This window comes from Globicephala melas, chromosome 9 (genome assembly GCF_963455315.2).
Source record: "Globicephala melas chromosome 9, mGloMel1.2, whole genome shotgun sequence".
In the NCBI taxonomy this organism is placed as follows: Eukaryota; Metazoa; Chordata; class Mammalia; order Artiodactyla; family Delphinidae; genus Globicephala; species Globicephala melas.
In genome coordinates, this window is record NC_083322.1 from 85,106,502 (window position 1) to 85,122,884 (window position 16,383).

The 16,383-nt window shown below is 40.9% G+C and overlaps 2 protein-coding genes across 7 annotated transcripts in view; one reads left to right on the forward strand and one right to left on the reverse strand.

Annotated features, from left to right (window-relative positions):
* The window catches only part of GSAP (gamma-secretase activating protein), a 183,741-nt gene that overhangs the window by 97,955 nt on the left and 69,403 nt on the right, over window positions 1-16,383 (forward strand). For 4 of the 6 annotated variants that reach the window (XM_060304779.2, XM_060304777.2, XM_030834304.3 and 1 more), the window contains one exon: window positions 50-2,877. In XM_060304779.2, coding sequence (XP_060160762.1) covers window positions 50-141 — 92 coding nt within the window. In that variant the 3' untranslated portion in view covers window positions 142-2,877. The other 2 variants (XR_011377682.1, XR_011377683.1) reach the window with 2 other exon arrangements.
* The window catches only part of CCDC146 (coiled-coil domain containing 146), a 109,168-nt gene continuing 95,612 nt past the window's right edge, over window positions 2,828-16,383 (reverse strand). Inside the window, exons 11-18 of the mRNA XM_030834303.2 lie at window positions 16,172-16,260; window positions 15,916-16,080; window positions 14,453-14,677; window positions 12,664-12,892; window positions 8,494-8,622; window positions 7,823-7,960; window positions 4,380-4,628; window positions 2,828-3,031 (exon numbers count right to left, since the gene is read on the reverse strand). Of these exons, the coding sequence (XP_030690163.1) occupies window positions 2,828-3,031; window positions 4,380-4,628; window positions 7,823-7,960; window positions 8,494-8,622; window positions 12,664-12,892; window positions 14,453-14,677; window positions 15,916-16,080; window positions 16,172-16,260 (1,428 nt within the window). The remainder of the gene's footprint in view (window positions 3,032-4,379; window positions 4,629-7,822; window positions 7,961-8,493; window positions 8,623-12,663; window positions 12,893-14,452; window positions 14,678-15,915; window positions 16,081-16,171; window positions 16,261-16,383) is intronic.

Consider the following 16,383-nt stretch of genomic DNA (forward strand, 5'->3'; position numbering starts at 1 on the left):
TTATAAATGTTCTATGGCTTCATAGTAACTCTTCTCTTTTTCCTTTCAGCTCTGTATGCTTTTGAAGGACGTGACAACGTGGACGCAAAATTCGTAGAAGAAGCAGCTCTGAAACACACCACGATGCTTTTAGGCTTATAAAAGGGAAAATGCAGTTATATCAGCTTCCAGTATTTTTCTCTTGCTCGTTAGCTCTACTTCTGTTGAGAATTCTTTAGCAATATTTTAAACTGGTAACCAAAATCAGAATACATTGTTGAGCCATCTGAATTTCAGTTTAGTACTTTGTTCAGACAGAACTAGACAGTCAAGTGTAGAGAAATGGCAGCCAGTCCAAGGGGGCATAAAGTGGCCTAAGTGATGCTCTTCCTAGTGGCTGATCTTCCTAGCGCTCTCATAGGCCAAAAGCTAGTTTCTATTATACTCTGAAATAAAATATACTTTAAAAATGTAGGAACAGTGCTTAGAAAATCAAAAATTGGCTGTGTCACTGAAAATAGCATATGACAAGCAGAAAAATTACAAGTTGTAGAAAAATTCTATTTTGGAAATTAGATACTTTTAAAAAAACTGAATTTGGACTAAGTCAAATCTGCTAATTCTAGTAGGGAATAATTTGCAAAATACAATAATTTATACATACATAGAGTAGGATTTGTCTTCGTGAACGTTCAGATGGAACTGTATTTAATATTATAAAGTTATTTTTATATTTATAAAAGTTTGATTTAGTAATATGTTGTCATTTAAAAAAAACACTGAAAGTTTTAGCCTAACTCCTTTGTTCTTTGAACATAGCCTTTTATTCCCACCAAGAATCATGACTCCATGAACATGTTCCCCCAAAGACCCACATGACACCTAACGAGTTCTCCCACTTTTCTTTTTTTTTCCCCTCTCTCTTCTACAGTGACGTTCTGACCATAAATACAGTTGACTCCTGGGGTAAGCCCAAAACCCTTTGCTTTCTTCTCTTCACACCGTTTCCCTCATTGAACTTGTGAAATTTTAAAGATTACAAATATCACTAGCCAGTATAATAATCCAGCTTTTCTAAAATCATCATTCTAAAAATTATCCTCTCCTCCAGAATTTCCCATTTAGGTCAAATATTTCATGGTCACTGAAGCTCAGAGTCTTGGAGCCATATCAGCAAGGCGGTGCTGGTTTTTCCTCTTGATAAGGTCATTATTTTTCATCACCCTACGCTTTCCTCTTCACACCCGGGTTGTTTCTGCTGCTTTCTGAAGTCTCATTCATCTGATGCATATTAGAGATAAACACTACTTTGATCCTGCCACCCCTCTGCTCATAATCCTTCAGTGGCTTGCCATTTATTACAGGATAAAATCCAAACTCTTTGACATTCAAGATCTCCCAAATTCTGGCCTTATACACTTCCCCAATACGAACGTCCTGTTCCAACCAGCCTCGCTCACTGGGCCTTGAACAGAACTTTTGTCTTCTTACTTCCAAGTCTTGCTCAGGCGATTTCCCCCTCCTGGAATCCCCTCCACTTACTAAAATCTTATTTATGCTTCAGGGCCAGATAAAAAGTTCCATCTGACTGTGATCCCTGGCCATTCCAGTGCACAGTGGCATGTCACCCTCTGGACCAGTAGCACACGTTGTAATATTTAAGCATCCAAACCTTTGTAATTTTTAAAAATTATTTTTCCTTCCTATCTATTTAAACTTCCTGTGTGTTTATTTTTTGAATCCCTAATTACTGATCCTACAACACAGCAACTGTGTGTAAGTTTGTAGTATTTCTTTGCATTAAGCACACAGCTTACACAGCGTTACTTGTTATAGGCTCTCTCAAGGATTTGCTTTTTAATGACTTCACAAAGCAGTCAGGTTAGATTCAGGACTCCTAGACGGAGAATGAGATTCAATTTCCCTCCATTCTGTCTGGGTGGGGGCTTGGAACAGAATTTGTTTGATTTAGCAAAATAAATGAATGTGATATTTCTCACTCCCAGAGTCATGAAATGAAATTCATAACTGATAACAATATGAAATAACAATAGTTTGAGCATGTTAATGAATGTAAAATCACTGGTTTCAAATCTACTTTTATATTTTTATGTGAGAAAGTAAACAGAATTAGCAAAATATACTTGGGTGAAATACAATAATATTAGAGTAATGAAATCAGTGGAACTGGCCTCATTTTCTCTTTCACATGCAAAATTATAAATATCTTCATTGAAATTTTGAAAAATCTGGTATCAGAACAAAGTAATCACAAGTGTATTTGCATATAACATGGTGGAAAATCTAGATTTATAAGAAAGATAAATTAGGGCATAATTGTTTTTGCCCAAAAGGATTCTTTATTTGTAAAAAGAATCACTATAACATCACTTTAAAAAAGACAAGCTTCCCTACTGCTTTTCACTCAGTTTAGATTTACTGACATCAACTTGCAATGCAACTATTTATTTAACAAAGTGAGTTACGCCCCTGCAGTACTTGGGCTATTTTCCTTTTCAACCATTCTTTCTTTTTCTTAAAAGTGGGTACATTGAACAGGATCTGCTTTTCTTTCTTTAATAAACAAAGACCACTCTGCCAATTTCTGTACTTTGCTGAAAAGGTATTTATTTTTATTGCATTTTTGTAGCACCCAGTCTACTATATATTTCTGAAATGTAATCAAGAGATAAAGTGAAAAAGAAAGAAATTGGTGAGTGTGATAGGAAGGAAGCATATGTTGTGGATACTCTGTAATTTAGAGCTGTTACGCTGACGTTTTCCAGCTGTGGATGTGAAGAAGCCTGGTTGAAGCGCCTCCTTGAGAAGCCTGGGTTGGTTCACATGTTCAGATTTCAATTGGCTTTATAACAGGTTTCTTTATGTGCCTCATATTGGCCCCAGGTTCACTGGGCTTAAAAGGAGCCAAAGCGCCGTACGGTTTTGGCAGAGGAAGAGTGGACTCTGCCTCTGGGATGTAGGCATTTGGACGCTGATCCGCAGTTGTGTAAACACCACTGGGCAGCTGGCGATTTTCTGCTTCCAAGAACTCCTGCAAAGAATGATTTATCCTTTTCAGTTTTTGAAAACTCAGGTAAAGTCGCTTCGTCCTCAGGGCCCATCAGACACAGCTGGGTCTGAGCAGCCTTCGGCTATGCTTGCTGGCCGATATTCCCCAAAGGGACAAGAGGGTGTGAGGGTGCGTCACCAAACACGCACACCTGCACACACATTTCGTCTCATTGGAATGACCCATGTTGCTCAAGCATCACTGTACTCCTGGGGTTTAGGGTTTACCATAAACTGGTTGGTGGGACCTAAATTTGGTACATTCCAAACAGTATCTTTCATTAAACACTAATTATTTCCATGTTTGTGACAAAGGCAGGATAATCTGTTTCCTTTGGTAGGTCACTGGTGAGCAAATGGTACAAAGGAGGAGATAAGGAGTAAAGTAGAACCAGTGGAGAGAAGTGGTCAGCGGCTTGCTTTGAGCCTCAAGATTCTGCCTGTGTTTCTGGAAAACAGAGGAGTCTCTTATAGCATTAAAAAGAATTTGAAAAAATGGAGACAGGTAAATGACAGCTGGGACACCACGGGTAAAGTCTGAATGCCCTCAAGAATATAATCCCAGGTAGCATCCGAATGACATATCAGACCCTGTTTTCAGGAATTCATAGTATGTGTTTGGAATGCACCCTTTTCTTGGGTTAGGGAGGGAATGGTGATCTTCTGGGGATGTCTGCTCTGTAGTCTGAGAGTGAGTTATAGGCCCCCAGGATGTAGTCTCCTCAGAAAGAGATGCCTAATTCCACTCTAAGATTATCGAAAGGTCATGGGAGTAGGAATAAGAACTGAGCCCCCAGTGTGTAGGTGCTCAGTGACAGACTTAGGTCTTTGGTGGGAGAAGGGTGGTACTGAAGCCTAATCGTAGCTTCTGCACCAGGTGCAGAGTCTGCAGAAGCCTGTGACAACCATAATACGCTTGAGGCCTCACAATATGCTGTGGTGGCCACAGCAGATACATTGAAGAGTAAAGTATGGTCTGAGCCAGGGTGCAAAGACAGAGATTAGAGACCTAGGGTAAAACCAGTGCCAGCCTGGTCATTGCCATGCCAATGGGAGGTCCTGGTCTTCACCATGCCAGCCCAGGATAGAACACTGTGGGGTGGGACTTGATGCCCACCCAGTGTTCTCCAGGGAATATTCTGACCCTTTGGACTGTTGTACTTTGCTTGCCTACGTAATATCTTAAAAAAGCAAAACTTATTTCTAATGACTTGCTGGGCCTATGTGTGTGGTAGAGTAGAACATTTTCATATATTTTGGGAGGATTGACAACCCCTGCAGCAGCCCTTCCCGGCACATTTTACAAATGCAACGCAGAAGCCATAGCTTACCCGAGACTTTTCAGCGATGGCCAAGGCATACATTTCTTCATCTCGAAGTACTTTCAACCATTCTCTCTCAATCTCTTTATTGAGGGGCAGACCCTTTTCCATCCTGGAGTTGCAAGTGAGGATGAAGTCTTCTTTCTCCTTGACTTCCTTTTGGAGTTCAATGGTCATAGCTTGTTTCATGGACAGCTCAGCAACAAGAGCCATCATTTTTTCAGTAGCATCTTTGATCTTTTTCTGGTAGCCATTCATCTAGAATTAAAAAGCCCAAGGCTTAGCCTATGTATACATTCCATGAAGACTTGAAGAAAATGGCAGGCTTCTGGCTGTCTCTGAAGGTGGGCATTCTTGCCTGAAGGAAGGAGAGTTTAAGTGGGAATTCACAGAGAATAAGAACTGGAGGAGACCTCAGAGATTCAGCCCAACACCCTGGCTGTGAAATAGGACAAGGAGGAGGGAGAAGAAAGAGATCTGTTCATCTAGTTACTGGATTTCCAGGTGGGTAGTATTGAGGGGAATAGTTTAGTGTCTCTATTTTTAAGAGGTGATAAGGACAAAGGAAAGGGTATTCTTGATGTCTAAGTTCTGGCCTAATTTTGCCATGTTATTAGTTTGCCACTTAAGCAGGGGGGAAAATCTGGTAGAACAGAATTGTATTAGTTATTAATACACTTGCTTAAGTAAGGTAATCAGCATCCGTGATGATTTTTAATGGAAACTATCACACTTCAGTGTGTGTGTATTATTGATCGTAATTCCCAGGATGCATCATTATGAGGTCATAGGCAAGCATGAGCTGAACTGGACAGTCTGGCCAGTAATTTGAAAAGAAATGTTCCTAGTTGTGTATGTGTGCTTACCTTTTCATATAAGCTATTTATTATCAAAGAATTAAAAGATAAGACTAGGTGGGAAAATTGATTTTAAAAGACAGAAAAGAAGTAAAAGTGGAATTGGTGGTTCCTGTAAGCTTTCTGGCCCACAGCACGGCCTTTCAGTGTGGCCGAAGGCTGGTGAGGCAGTAAGAGGTGACTCCCGCCACCCGCCAAAACTCAGTGTCACATTACCCTGTCTTATTACTTCTTCATATCCTTTCACTACTGACATTATAATATAAATGTATTTGGTTATTTGGTTATAGCCTATCATCCTACAAGAACGTACTCTTCATGGGGACAAGGAATGTTTGTTTTATTCATGAGGTTCCCACTGCTTAGAATATAGGAGACAAAATTAAAATTGAATGTTTGTCGAATGAAGGAATGAATCAATTCTTAGTCTCTTTTAATTGTTCATTCCTTTGAACCAAGGTAAATTGAGACACGAATATGAGCATCCAAAAACTACACCCTACCTCAAAATACTGTCTTCTCTTAATAGAGTATATACTGGTCTGTGTGTACATTTGCTTACAGAAACGTTGCTGCTGGTGATTTACGTGCCTCTGAAAATATAATGACCAATTATTATGTGAAAACTTTGTCTCTTTAAGGGAATAGGGAATATAAATTTCTATAACTTCTATACTGCATTAGTTTTCAGGAAGCATAATTTGAATAAAAATGACAGGCATTCAAAGCTTCAGTGATGAGTCATTATCTCTCTTTTAAATTTTATTAACTAGTCATTGCACACTTGAGTGTGTGTATAACTAACCAACCTCCCTTCTCCATAAATGAAAAAAAAAAAAAAGGATGGTATTATTCTGGGTTCTCTGAGTCTTTGCTGAGATTTCCCATTTTCTGTTCATTTGGGAAACTTGTAAGAGGAGCCATAAGCTCTCTAAGATAGATTAGAGATGAGATGTGCAACCTTGTTGAACACCCGCAAGGGCCAGCCCACTTCTGCTCGACTATGTGATGCTTGCCACCACTTTAGCTGATATCACACCCATTTCACAGATCAGGAAACTGAGTTTTAAGACCATTTATGTATCTTTCTCAACATCACTTGGTAGTGTTGGTAAGTCACAGATCTGGGATCTGAATGTCTTTCTGTCTTCCAGCTCTGCCTACTCTGAGGAGATTATTTTAAATGGAGGAGGAAGAAAGCCAGGTAGAGAGCATGGAATGTGGGGAACGGAAAGGGAGATAAATCATGAGGACAGGACTCAGTAATGCTGGAAACTTCTTGGTCATGTGGATTGTGTCGGCAGCTCCCATTTGTGTTTCTCTGGCTTAACAGTTGACTTCTGGAGGGACTCTGCCATCAGCTTTGACAAGCAGGCCTCAGCAAAAACCAGCTTCCCCCAAAGAAAGGCAAATTCATTTTGCAAAATAAAGGAAGGCAACATTTAAAGAAACTTCAGACATGCTAATTCAGGCAACTGTTCATGAGCCTAAAGAAGTCTTAACATTTCTTATTTTGTGAGGTAAATTGAGGTTTGCACAAGTGCTGTTGGCCTCATCAGTCTATTAGAGGAAGTGTAAAGCCAAATAAAAATGGCCAAGAAGCCTTGAGATTTGCAGTAGTTTAGTGTGCCAGAACTGTTTCTAAAACGGGACTGTTAACTTATTCAACGAACGTTTTTCTAAAGTTTAGCACATGCGAGGCATTGGGGAAACTAAGAATAAGGAACAGTCACTGCCCCCAGGAGCCCACAGTGGGTGACACCATCATTCATGGCGTCTTCTGAACTGTCTCCCCACACTACATGGTGTGGACAATGTGTCCCTTTCCCTTTTGCACTCAGCAGCTCCAGTGACTGTTGCTGACTGACTAAAAACCCTGGACTGTCACAGAGGGATGCTGCAAGGGGCCGGGGGCGCCAAGCAGGCAGCAGACCATCTGATGCCTGATGGTGCAAAGTCCTGCTGCGTCCGAATCACCAGCCTCCCTCCTGCTGGCTGCTCCTCCTGCTATAGCTTCTAGCAGTCCCTGCCTGACCCTGTAGCTTTGGATCAGAAGCCCTGGTATTTTAAGCTTATGGAATTAGGAAGCCCCACGTTACTGGCCTTTCCTCACTAGTGAGGCTTGGGTGGGGGCTCCACCCCAGGGAGTTGTGTGACTGCTGTTCTCTTTAATGGTCCCCTTCCATTGCTGCCTTCTGGCTACTTCTGGATTCAGGCAGCTCCCATGCAGACCGCTGTATAAATGAGGCCCTCCCTTCACAAGGAACTAGAAAGGACTTAACATGTCTCATGAAATAGGAAGATAATGACTGTCATATTTGAGTAGGTACCCTATTAAGTGAAACTTGTATACTGTCATTGAAAGGTTTAGGATTTCCCACTATAATGAGAATTCATTCAGGGCACAAGACTGAAACTTATCTTGGACAATTCTCCAGGAGTCATCTTTACATTTTAAATTTTAATTCTTTGTCTTTATCTATTCATAAAGGCTAATCTCTCCGGGGCTTCCCCCAATAAATGAAGCAGTCTGTGGAAAATGGAAGGTGATAGAGGAGGAAGGACAGAAGAGAGGAGGCGGGGACTTGGGCAGACCTTCTTGGCTAAGAGCAGTGTGTCCTGCTTGCAGGCCTGCGTTTTGCTGCAGAGCCTGTCCGTGAGCCGGGAGACTTGTTCATAGATGAAATCTTTCTCCAGCAACTTCTCCTCCTTCTTGGCCAGCCGTAGTTCCAGCTACGGTCGAAAAGAATTTCAATAGGAAAAAAAAGTCATGCAAGTCAAAATCTTTCCTAATTAGAGCACTATTTTCCCCCCTTAATGAAGGGAGACTTCACTAATGAACATTAATGACTCAATGAACTGGACAAAGTCAAGACTTCCCCTCACCCCCTGACCCCCGCCCCCGAGAGCTGTGGCACTTCTTCCTCCCCATGGCAAAGAATGGCCCTCTCAGCTCCGTCTAGCTTCCACGTTGCCATTCCTCTGATATGCTCCCATCGGGAAGACAAATTAATCCATTCACGATGCCAGAATTGCTCCTATGGGCCGTGAGACAGAGATGGGCATTTTGAAAGCACTCAGGTTTTAACTTTTTTGGCAAGCATCTAAAGTCAAGCTTAGGTTTCGTTACTAGATTGCAATGAAAGGACTATATTAGTGACTAGAATAATGAGGGATGAATCCTCATAACATGAAACTGTACCACAGATATCTGTGACACTGATCAACAGGGGCTAATTGATGCTATTTTAAGAAAGGACATTTACCGCATCCATTTTTTTGATCATTTCTTCTTTGGTCATATCTTTCCCTGGAAGGAAGCGTGTTCTGTTCTCACCCTCAGGATTTATAAACTGTTTCTCCAGGTCTTTTATTCTGTCTGTACACTGTGAAAACTATTAAACAAGAAAGAAACAGTAACTTTGCTCAGTAAATCTTAAAGTCACATAGCCCAATGTCTTTAGGGTCTTTCCAGGCAAAGGTGGAAGGGAATTCTTAACACCCCATCAGCTGGGACTTGTGGTTAAGCAATGTTTCTACTCACATGTGGTACAGAGAGGAAGATGCCTGTTAACTGACTCTGCAAAGCAAGGCAGTGACTTCTGGGTCATCAAAAAAAAGCTGACTTTACAACCAGTCCTTTTATTGCTTCCCATTTTGTGTTATACTCCCGGGATGCTGTGTGGTTGCAGAGCTCCGACTATACAGACTTGACCTCTTTATTGCATGTTGTTACAGGGGCCAAGGCAGACAGCACAGCATACAGGGTACACAACATACTAGACTCCAGTTTAAAACCCTTTGCTGGCAATAGGCTTAATGGCTTCCCAAAGAAAAGTAAAATTCTTAATTACTAGGTCAACACAGTGTACAGTCTGTGAGGAATAGCCCGAACTATTTGTATCTTTTTTGGTAAACACCCAATGTAATGTGTTATATATTCAACTATATTTGTTGACTCAGTGAGACTTTGGAGGTGGATGAAGAAATACAGAAATTCTCAAGCAGGAGTGGCAGCCACACTTAGCTGTTTTGTAGGGAGGGATGTGGAACACAGTGAAAACCAAGCTATCACCTTTAGCTTTCCTACTGAAAGTCTGTATAATCGCAGGCAAATCATTTATCTTCTCTAAACCTTAGTTTCCTCAACTATCAAATGGGAAAATAAGTCCCAAACTCATGGGATTGATCCATTAAACGAGATAATATATTTAGAGTACTTTAAATTTTTAAACTTATTCTCCTCCTCCCGACAAAAAGAATTTCAAATGGTGACGTGAATACTGTTTTTCTTCCTGTCTCTCCACACTTAATTGCCCTTAATAGGGAGTTAATAACGTATCCATGTATGTGTATTTGTTGTATTTGTTACTAACAACATTTAATGTCTCCTTTTGTTAATTAGGAAATTAGATAAGAAAAGATATATGGTGCTTGCTTATCAAAGTGACGCCTTGATTGATCTTATTTCCCCGTGGGCCCTTGAGGAAAAACCGTATCCTTTTTCGATATAAAATAGTGCTCTTGTGTCCGAAAACAGTTCACAGGACTTCCAGGAGCCCTAAAAACAGGCTATTATTACAAGTAAAATATTGCAGGAAAATGTGACTTATGATAATCCTTGGACGATTAAAAACTTTCAAGCAACCAAAAAAAAAGCAAACCTTAAGAGAATTCTGAAAGTGATACAAAAAAGGGGAAGATTGAAAAAAAAACACAAAACACTGTAGCTATAACAAATAACAGGATATGACGGAGATCTGGCACTAAACGGCAAGGTACAAAAACAGCTTGCTTGAAGCTTGAAATTTCACACGGTGTCCTTCAAAGGGCCCATGTGATTAGTGCTGAGTATACAATTAAATAATTAGGTGCAGTCTGAAGACTAATGCGAAACTTTCTATTCCACTGTTCTTAAGCTTAGAACTAACTCTGGTAGAACACGGAGCTGATGATAACACACAGTCCCTATGCTTCAATTCATATGCAGTCAGAATGATAAATGCTCACACCAGGCAGGGTGTACTATCATTGAATGCATAGTATTTTCCTCTTGGGTAAACTGAATTCATATTTTATACCGGATTACTGGTTTTATATAATAAATGCTAAGTATATATATATATTTTAAGAAGAACCAATTTTATCTATTTTAATCTATTGAATAGAAGTATTAATTTGCAATTAACACAAGTAAAATGCTTCCATAGTACAGAGTGAATTTTTTCTGTTGTGGATCTTACTGGATTTAAAGTCCTTTTGTTCTGCTGGGCATGTTGATCATGTAGCATGGGCGAAGATGGCCTTGAAAGTGTGTTCTGGGAAAGACCTGGAGAGAGCCGAATTATTCTGTAAAACGGAGTGAGACGAGTGTGGGGTGCCTGGGGCGCAACATGGACAGTAGGGCTGTGGAGGGGAGATGGGGGGTGAAAGATGGAAAGACAAGCCAGTGAAATGGAACTAGGCTAGGGTGTTGCATGGGGTAGTACACCTGGGGGACTGTTCCCAGTGGTGGCGTGGGAAGGCATACTTGTCTGATACTTCATTTGAAGTTCTTTGCATTTCTTTAATGTACCCCCTCACACTGGTGCCCCAATTCTTCAATAAAGTCAGTTCACAGGCCTGGCATGAATGGTCTTGTGTAGGTGTAGGCGGAAGTTGGAACCAGTCCCGAGTCTGCACTGAAGTGGCACAGAAGTGGCCCAGGCACTGTGTGTCAGGATGATGAGCGGATCCCCCAAAGGAACCACTAATTGGAAGCAGGAGTCAGAGCTGCAGGAATCCTGGGGAGGCTTTGTGGGAGACCTGGGGGAGGCCTGGGGGATGTTCCAGCCAGTCCATCTAATTCAGGGCTACACTTGTTGAAGAAGTGAATGGGAGAACATATGGCTAAAGAAACAAACACTGGAATCAAAACCTTACCATATTTGTGCAAAATGAAAGATCCTATCGTCTGTATAGCATATTACACGTTGAAATGCCATAAAATATGAAAGTAGAACCATCATTCAGTTCCATAAAGTCCTGTGAATCCCATGACATGATTAAATTAAAAAAAAAATGACCCCAAACTGTGTCTATAGCATGAGCTAATGAAAACCATTTACTTGTAAACCTAGAAAACGACCTAGAAACGGTCCAGATTTCTGATAATTTTAATAGTGATTATATGTTGGGGATAGAATTTTTTTCTTTAAATTTTTTGTATTTTTTTCAAAACTTCATTAACAGAGTATGTCTTAATTTTATAATCAGAAAAAAATCTGAAAGCAAACCTGACATTTTATTATTATTTTTAAATTTTTTGGCCACACCCCATGGCATGTGGGATCTTAGTTCCCGGACCAGGGATGGAACCCACACCCCTGCATTGAAAGGTGGAGTCTTAACAGCTGGACCACCAGGGAAGTCCCTAAACCCGACATTTTAGAAAACATGTTATAGGTTAAAATGTATTCCAGCTACACTGAGTCAATGGATAAAAGTTTAGGCCACGAATTGTTTAGTTTAATTTTTTCTTCTGTTTTCATTAAGAAAAAAGTATAATTATTACATGTGAAGAAAATGGCTTTATATTTATGGTTTTATTTATTTACTTGCTGTTTTATGTTTAAATTTTATGACTTTATTCCACTTTTAAAAAGGCCATGTCAGAGGCCAAGTTATTAAATTACAGGGAAACTACAGGGGTTAATAAGGAGTCTAATTATATGCGATTACCCATTAATAAGAAACAACAATCTTGGTTCTAGAATTTCAAAGAGAATCAAAAATAAGAGAGCTAGGGCTTCCCTGGTGGCGCAATGGTTGAGAGTCCGCCTGCCGATGTAGGGGACACGGGTTCGTGCCCCGGTCCGGGAAGATCCCACGTGCCGCGGAGCGGCTGGGCCCGTGAGCCATGGCCGCTGAGCCTGCGCGTCTGGAGCCTGTGCTCCGCAACGGGAGAGGCCACAACAGTGAGAGGCCCGCGTACCGCAAAAACAAACAAACAAAAAAAGAGAGCTAGATGGTCTGCAGGATCTTTCCAGCAAGCATCAAAAACATAATTATGAATAAAAATAAAAACAAACCAAAAAAAACCCCAATTATGCTGGCCGTAGTGAAAGCCTGGCTTACTGAAGTTTTGAGCTCTGAAGCAGCTGAGTTAGAGCTGAGATTTGGGGAGGTCTAAATTCCAAGAAAGGCAGAAAGTGCTTCATGGGGGATAAAAAGATAATCTGTAGCTCAGATGCCTGAAGCACAGATTCTACCCTGGAGCAGTGTTCAAAGGCATTTTTAAACAGGACATTTAACTCAAGAGTTCTTGTAGGTACCAGGAGTAGCATGGCTTGATTTACATGTAAGAACTTATATGACCTACAAAGCAACAAAGGAGGAAAAAAAAAGAAGACAGCAGCAGATGTTCCCAGGACGTGTGTCGTCAACACTTTTCCCACCTGAATCTGGAGCACTGCTAGATCAGCATCCAGAGCCCTCTTGGCTGGCAGCAATTTCCGGGTCACGTGAATCTGTCTTTGCTTCTCCGCAATCTTCACTTTCAGGAATCGGATCTTCTCTTCCAGGACGTGTATTTCAATTTCTCCATGTAGCTTCATCTTCTCTTGGATATTTATTTTTTCATAAAAAATGCACACTTCCTCTTCCCGCTCTATCAGCTGAACACCACTATGGTCAGATTGAGAGGCAGAGGCTAAGAAGATGTTGAGGCCACCGTTTTACTAGTCACTGTGGTTCTCTCTGGATTTGGGTGCAAAATACACATCAACACTGCGTGATTCCAGGAGACAATAGATATTCACTGTTGGCTTTCTAGTTAAACTCCACATTTTGAATTTTTCTGGGCATGGGAGAGAGAGGGTTGTGTAGAATCTGGACTCTGAGCTGACCATGTCGTTGGCCGGCCACAGTATCTCTGCAAGTCCCAGTGGTCCTCCTGGGGTGGAAAAGAATGTCACTCCCCACGCATGAACGATGTGATCCCAGGGTCTGATTTTCTGCAGACCCTTTTCACGGGCCAGACCTGCCAGCCGAGGGCTGGCCAGAAGTACCCAGGCAGGGGGCCAGGGAATGCGTTTCTGGCAGCTATTCTGTTCTATCTAACTTGCCAGGACCATTAGGCTCTTTTAAAGTTAAATATTTCTGATGTACATTTCCCCATAAACAGGCAAATCCCCATGATTATAGCCCTTTGTAATCATGCCAGAGGAAAGACCCCTCCTTGTGAGGAGACTGTGGGGAAGAAACAAAGTAAGAATTTTCTAATTCCAGCCCCAGAACTGACCAGGGCCTGGGAGCACACTGTCTAAATGCTTTGGTTTGTGCCAGGAGCCAAATAAGAGGACTTTTTTTTTTATTTCCCCAGAGAGAACACCTGCCAGCCCTTTGAAAAAGTGGTGTTCGTCACACCCTGAAGTTCTTCCCCCACACCGTGTGTATCCATTATCCCCAAGTGCATCTTTAATTGCTTCTATCTCTTTCCCTGTCTCTCCTCCCTCAAAACATGTGTGCCCAGGGGTGTATGTGGCTAATCTTAGCTCTGTATTTTGTTTCATTTGCCATTCACTGGCTCATCTCATGAGCTGCTTTATTCTCTTGACAACAGAAGCCAGGTGTGATGCGTTACCACCTTTTAGAACTTTCAGGGCCCAGCACTTAACACAGAACACAGCCTTACACAGAACAGCACACAATCAAGGTTTGAGGGAAAAAAATCTAATACCTGATGTAATTACTACAGGGCTCTACAATCTCATGCACCAGATTTCTCAGAACACAAGCAACTTGGGAAAACTGTTAAGTAGTAATCAATTAATAATATTATTATAGCTGGGAGAAATAATGCTACTCTTGCTGAGAAAATGAACTGGGTGAATGGCTTAATGAATAAACCTGTTGCCCAAGTGAATACAAGTTCCAAAGACTTATTTATGTCAATTATACTGAAATAATTTGATGGTATCCTGATCCTGAGTGGTAGCCTGGTAAAGGACTTTGATCCTTAAGCGAGCAACTTGCCAAACCCTACTCTTGGCTGTCTTTCTTACGAGGACAGAGTTTCTTATTTTCAGGGAAAGCACACAGCCCCCTCCCCGCCCTGCAAAGGCTGATGAAACCTGAGTGTCAAATGTCCCTCACTATCCCCTGTCAAGTCTAGAGAAAAATGTGCAACATTTCTAAATCGGATCTCTGGGTGCTTTGCTCTCCCATTAGGTTCCTGGTTTTTACCTTTCATTTCGACGCTGAACGGCTTTTTCGTATTTTTTGCGAAGCTGCGCCATCTCCTTTTCAATCACTGTGATCATGTTGTCAAGTCTGTCAGTGTTATTTAACTGGGCTTCCTTCTTCTCTTTCATTTCCTGAAGTTTTGCTACCATTTTGCACACATCGTTTTGCATGCTTTCTCTGATGGTAATGTTGTTGGCATGCTTCAGCATAGAATTTTGTAGCTTTCTTTAAAAATAATGGGAAAATGGGTACGAATATAATTTCCTTTAGTTTCTTTAAAAACAATAAAGACTTCTGAAACACAAGCAGTATCAAGGTAGCTCTTGATTTAGTGTGTCCCTTGAAATGACAATAGTAGTAACGATATTCATCACATGATACTCTTCAGGAACTTCTGTAATTTCCCAGGTCTCCGATTTGCCCTTATCTGGATTAGGACAGCTTTCCTTTGTGCCCCAAGTGTCTGCTGCCCCGATTTATCAAAGCAAGAGACTTAAGTGATTCATTTAGTGCTCTGTCATCCCCAGGAGACTCTGCTATCTTGAGGGTGGAGGCGGTTATATCTGACAATGTCCACTGGACCTAAGGTAGTGCCTGACTCAATATAGCATCACAATAAATGCTGAATGAATGCATGGCCTCTATAAATGATATTTTACTTTCATGTAGGATGAGAAACTGATTAGGATGTTAGATTTGCCTTTTCATACCAATCCCCTCACACCTCTACTCCCACCCAACCCCCCTCCACTACCCCACACACAAGAGCCCGTTTTGTAATATCTTTATAAAAGGAAACTGGGCAATAGTGGCCACCAGAAAAAGTTCAGGTTGTATAGACTCTGTGGATCAGGGACTAAATACAAGTGAAAGATTCTACCAGATCTTGGCACACGGTAAATAATAAAGTTTAAAAAGACAACCATTGGATTAACTCATTTAATAACAAAAAGTCCTATATAAAGGACTATTTCTATGGGTAAAAAAAGTGAGCCCAGAGAGCTAGCATAGCTTACCCAAGATCACACAGCTAATGAGTGGCAGGGCTGGGGTTTGGGTCTCGAAAGCCCCTTCTCTTAACCACCCCGCCATACTGCCTCACATAAGCTCATTAGATGCTTCACACCTACAATCATGGGATGCTGGTTTATGAACATTTGAGTGTCTTCTAACATTAAATGCAAACTGTCAAATTTGTGCTTTTATTTGTAGATGAGTAAATGAAAATGAAGTGAGCATAGTTACAGAGTATAGTTTTCCATCCACTTAAATATGGCTCCCAAACAGAAGCATAAGGAATCACATTCAGATGCTTGTCAGCTGTAAAGTGGGGTGTGTGAGCAAGGGCTTTTCTAAGTTTTGTAAAAGACTTATTTTCTATTTCATCATCCCCCAGGGTACTTTATCACTTAATGACTCCGAAGAGAAACCTTTGAAAGGACAGTAGTTATTAGAACACTTACCTGTCTTGAGTAACTGCACTATTTCTTAAAATTTCCAGTTCATTTAATGACATTTTATGCCTTTCTTTTATTTCATTGACTTTCTGGTGAGCTTTGTGAAGTAGGTTAATAAATTTGTTTCTTTCATTTCGAATAGTGTCATACAGTTTAGCAAACTCTCTGACTCTGTGAAAATACAAGTGTTTTTGAAATTTGTGAAATAAATAGGTTTTTCTTCCCCCAGCCAACTAGATAAGTCCTCATGTAATTCTTTTACCTCCGATGAATTTCTCGTTTTTGCTTCCTGTGTATCCGGATTTCAAGATCCTTTGCTTTGATCTCCCTAGCAATGTTGGCATATTTTTGCTGAAATATAGAAATTAATAGTGAGATTTTAAAAATAGTCTACCACCAACAGCATATGGATACTCCCAGCCTCAACCCATCTCATTACTGTCCATTAAGGACAATTCTATCTTCATCAGCTGG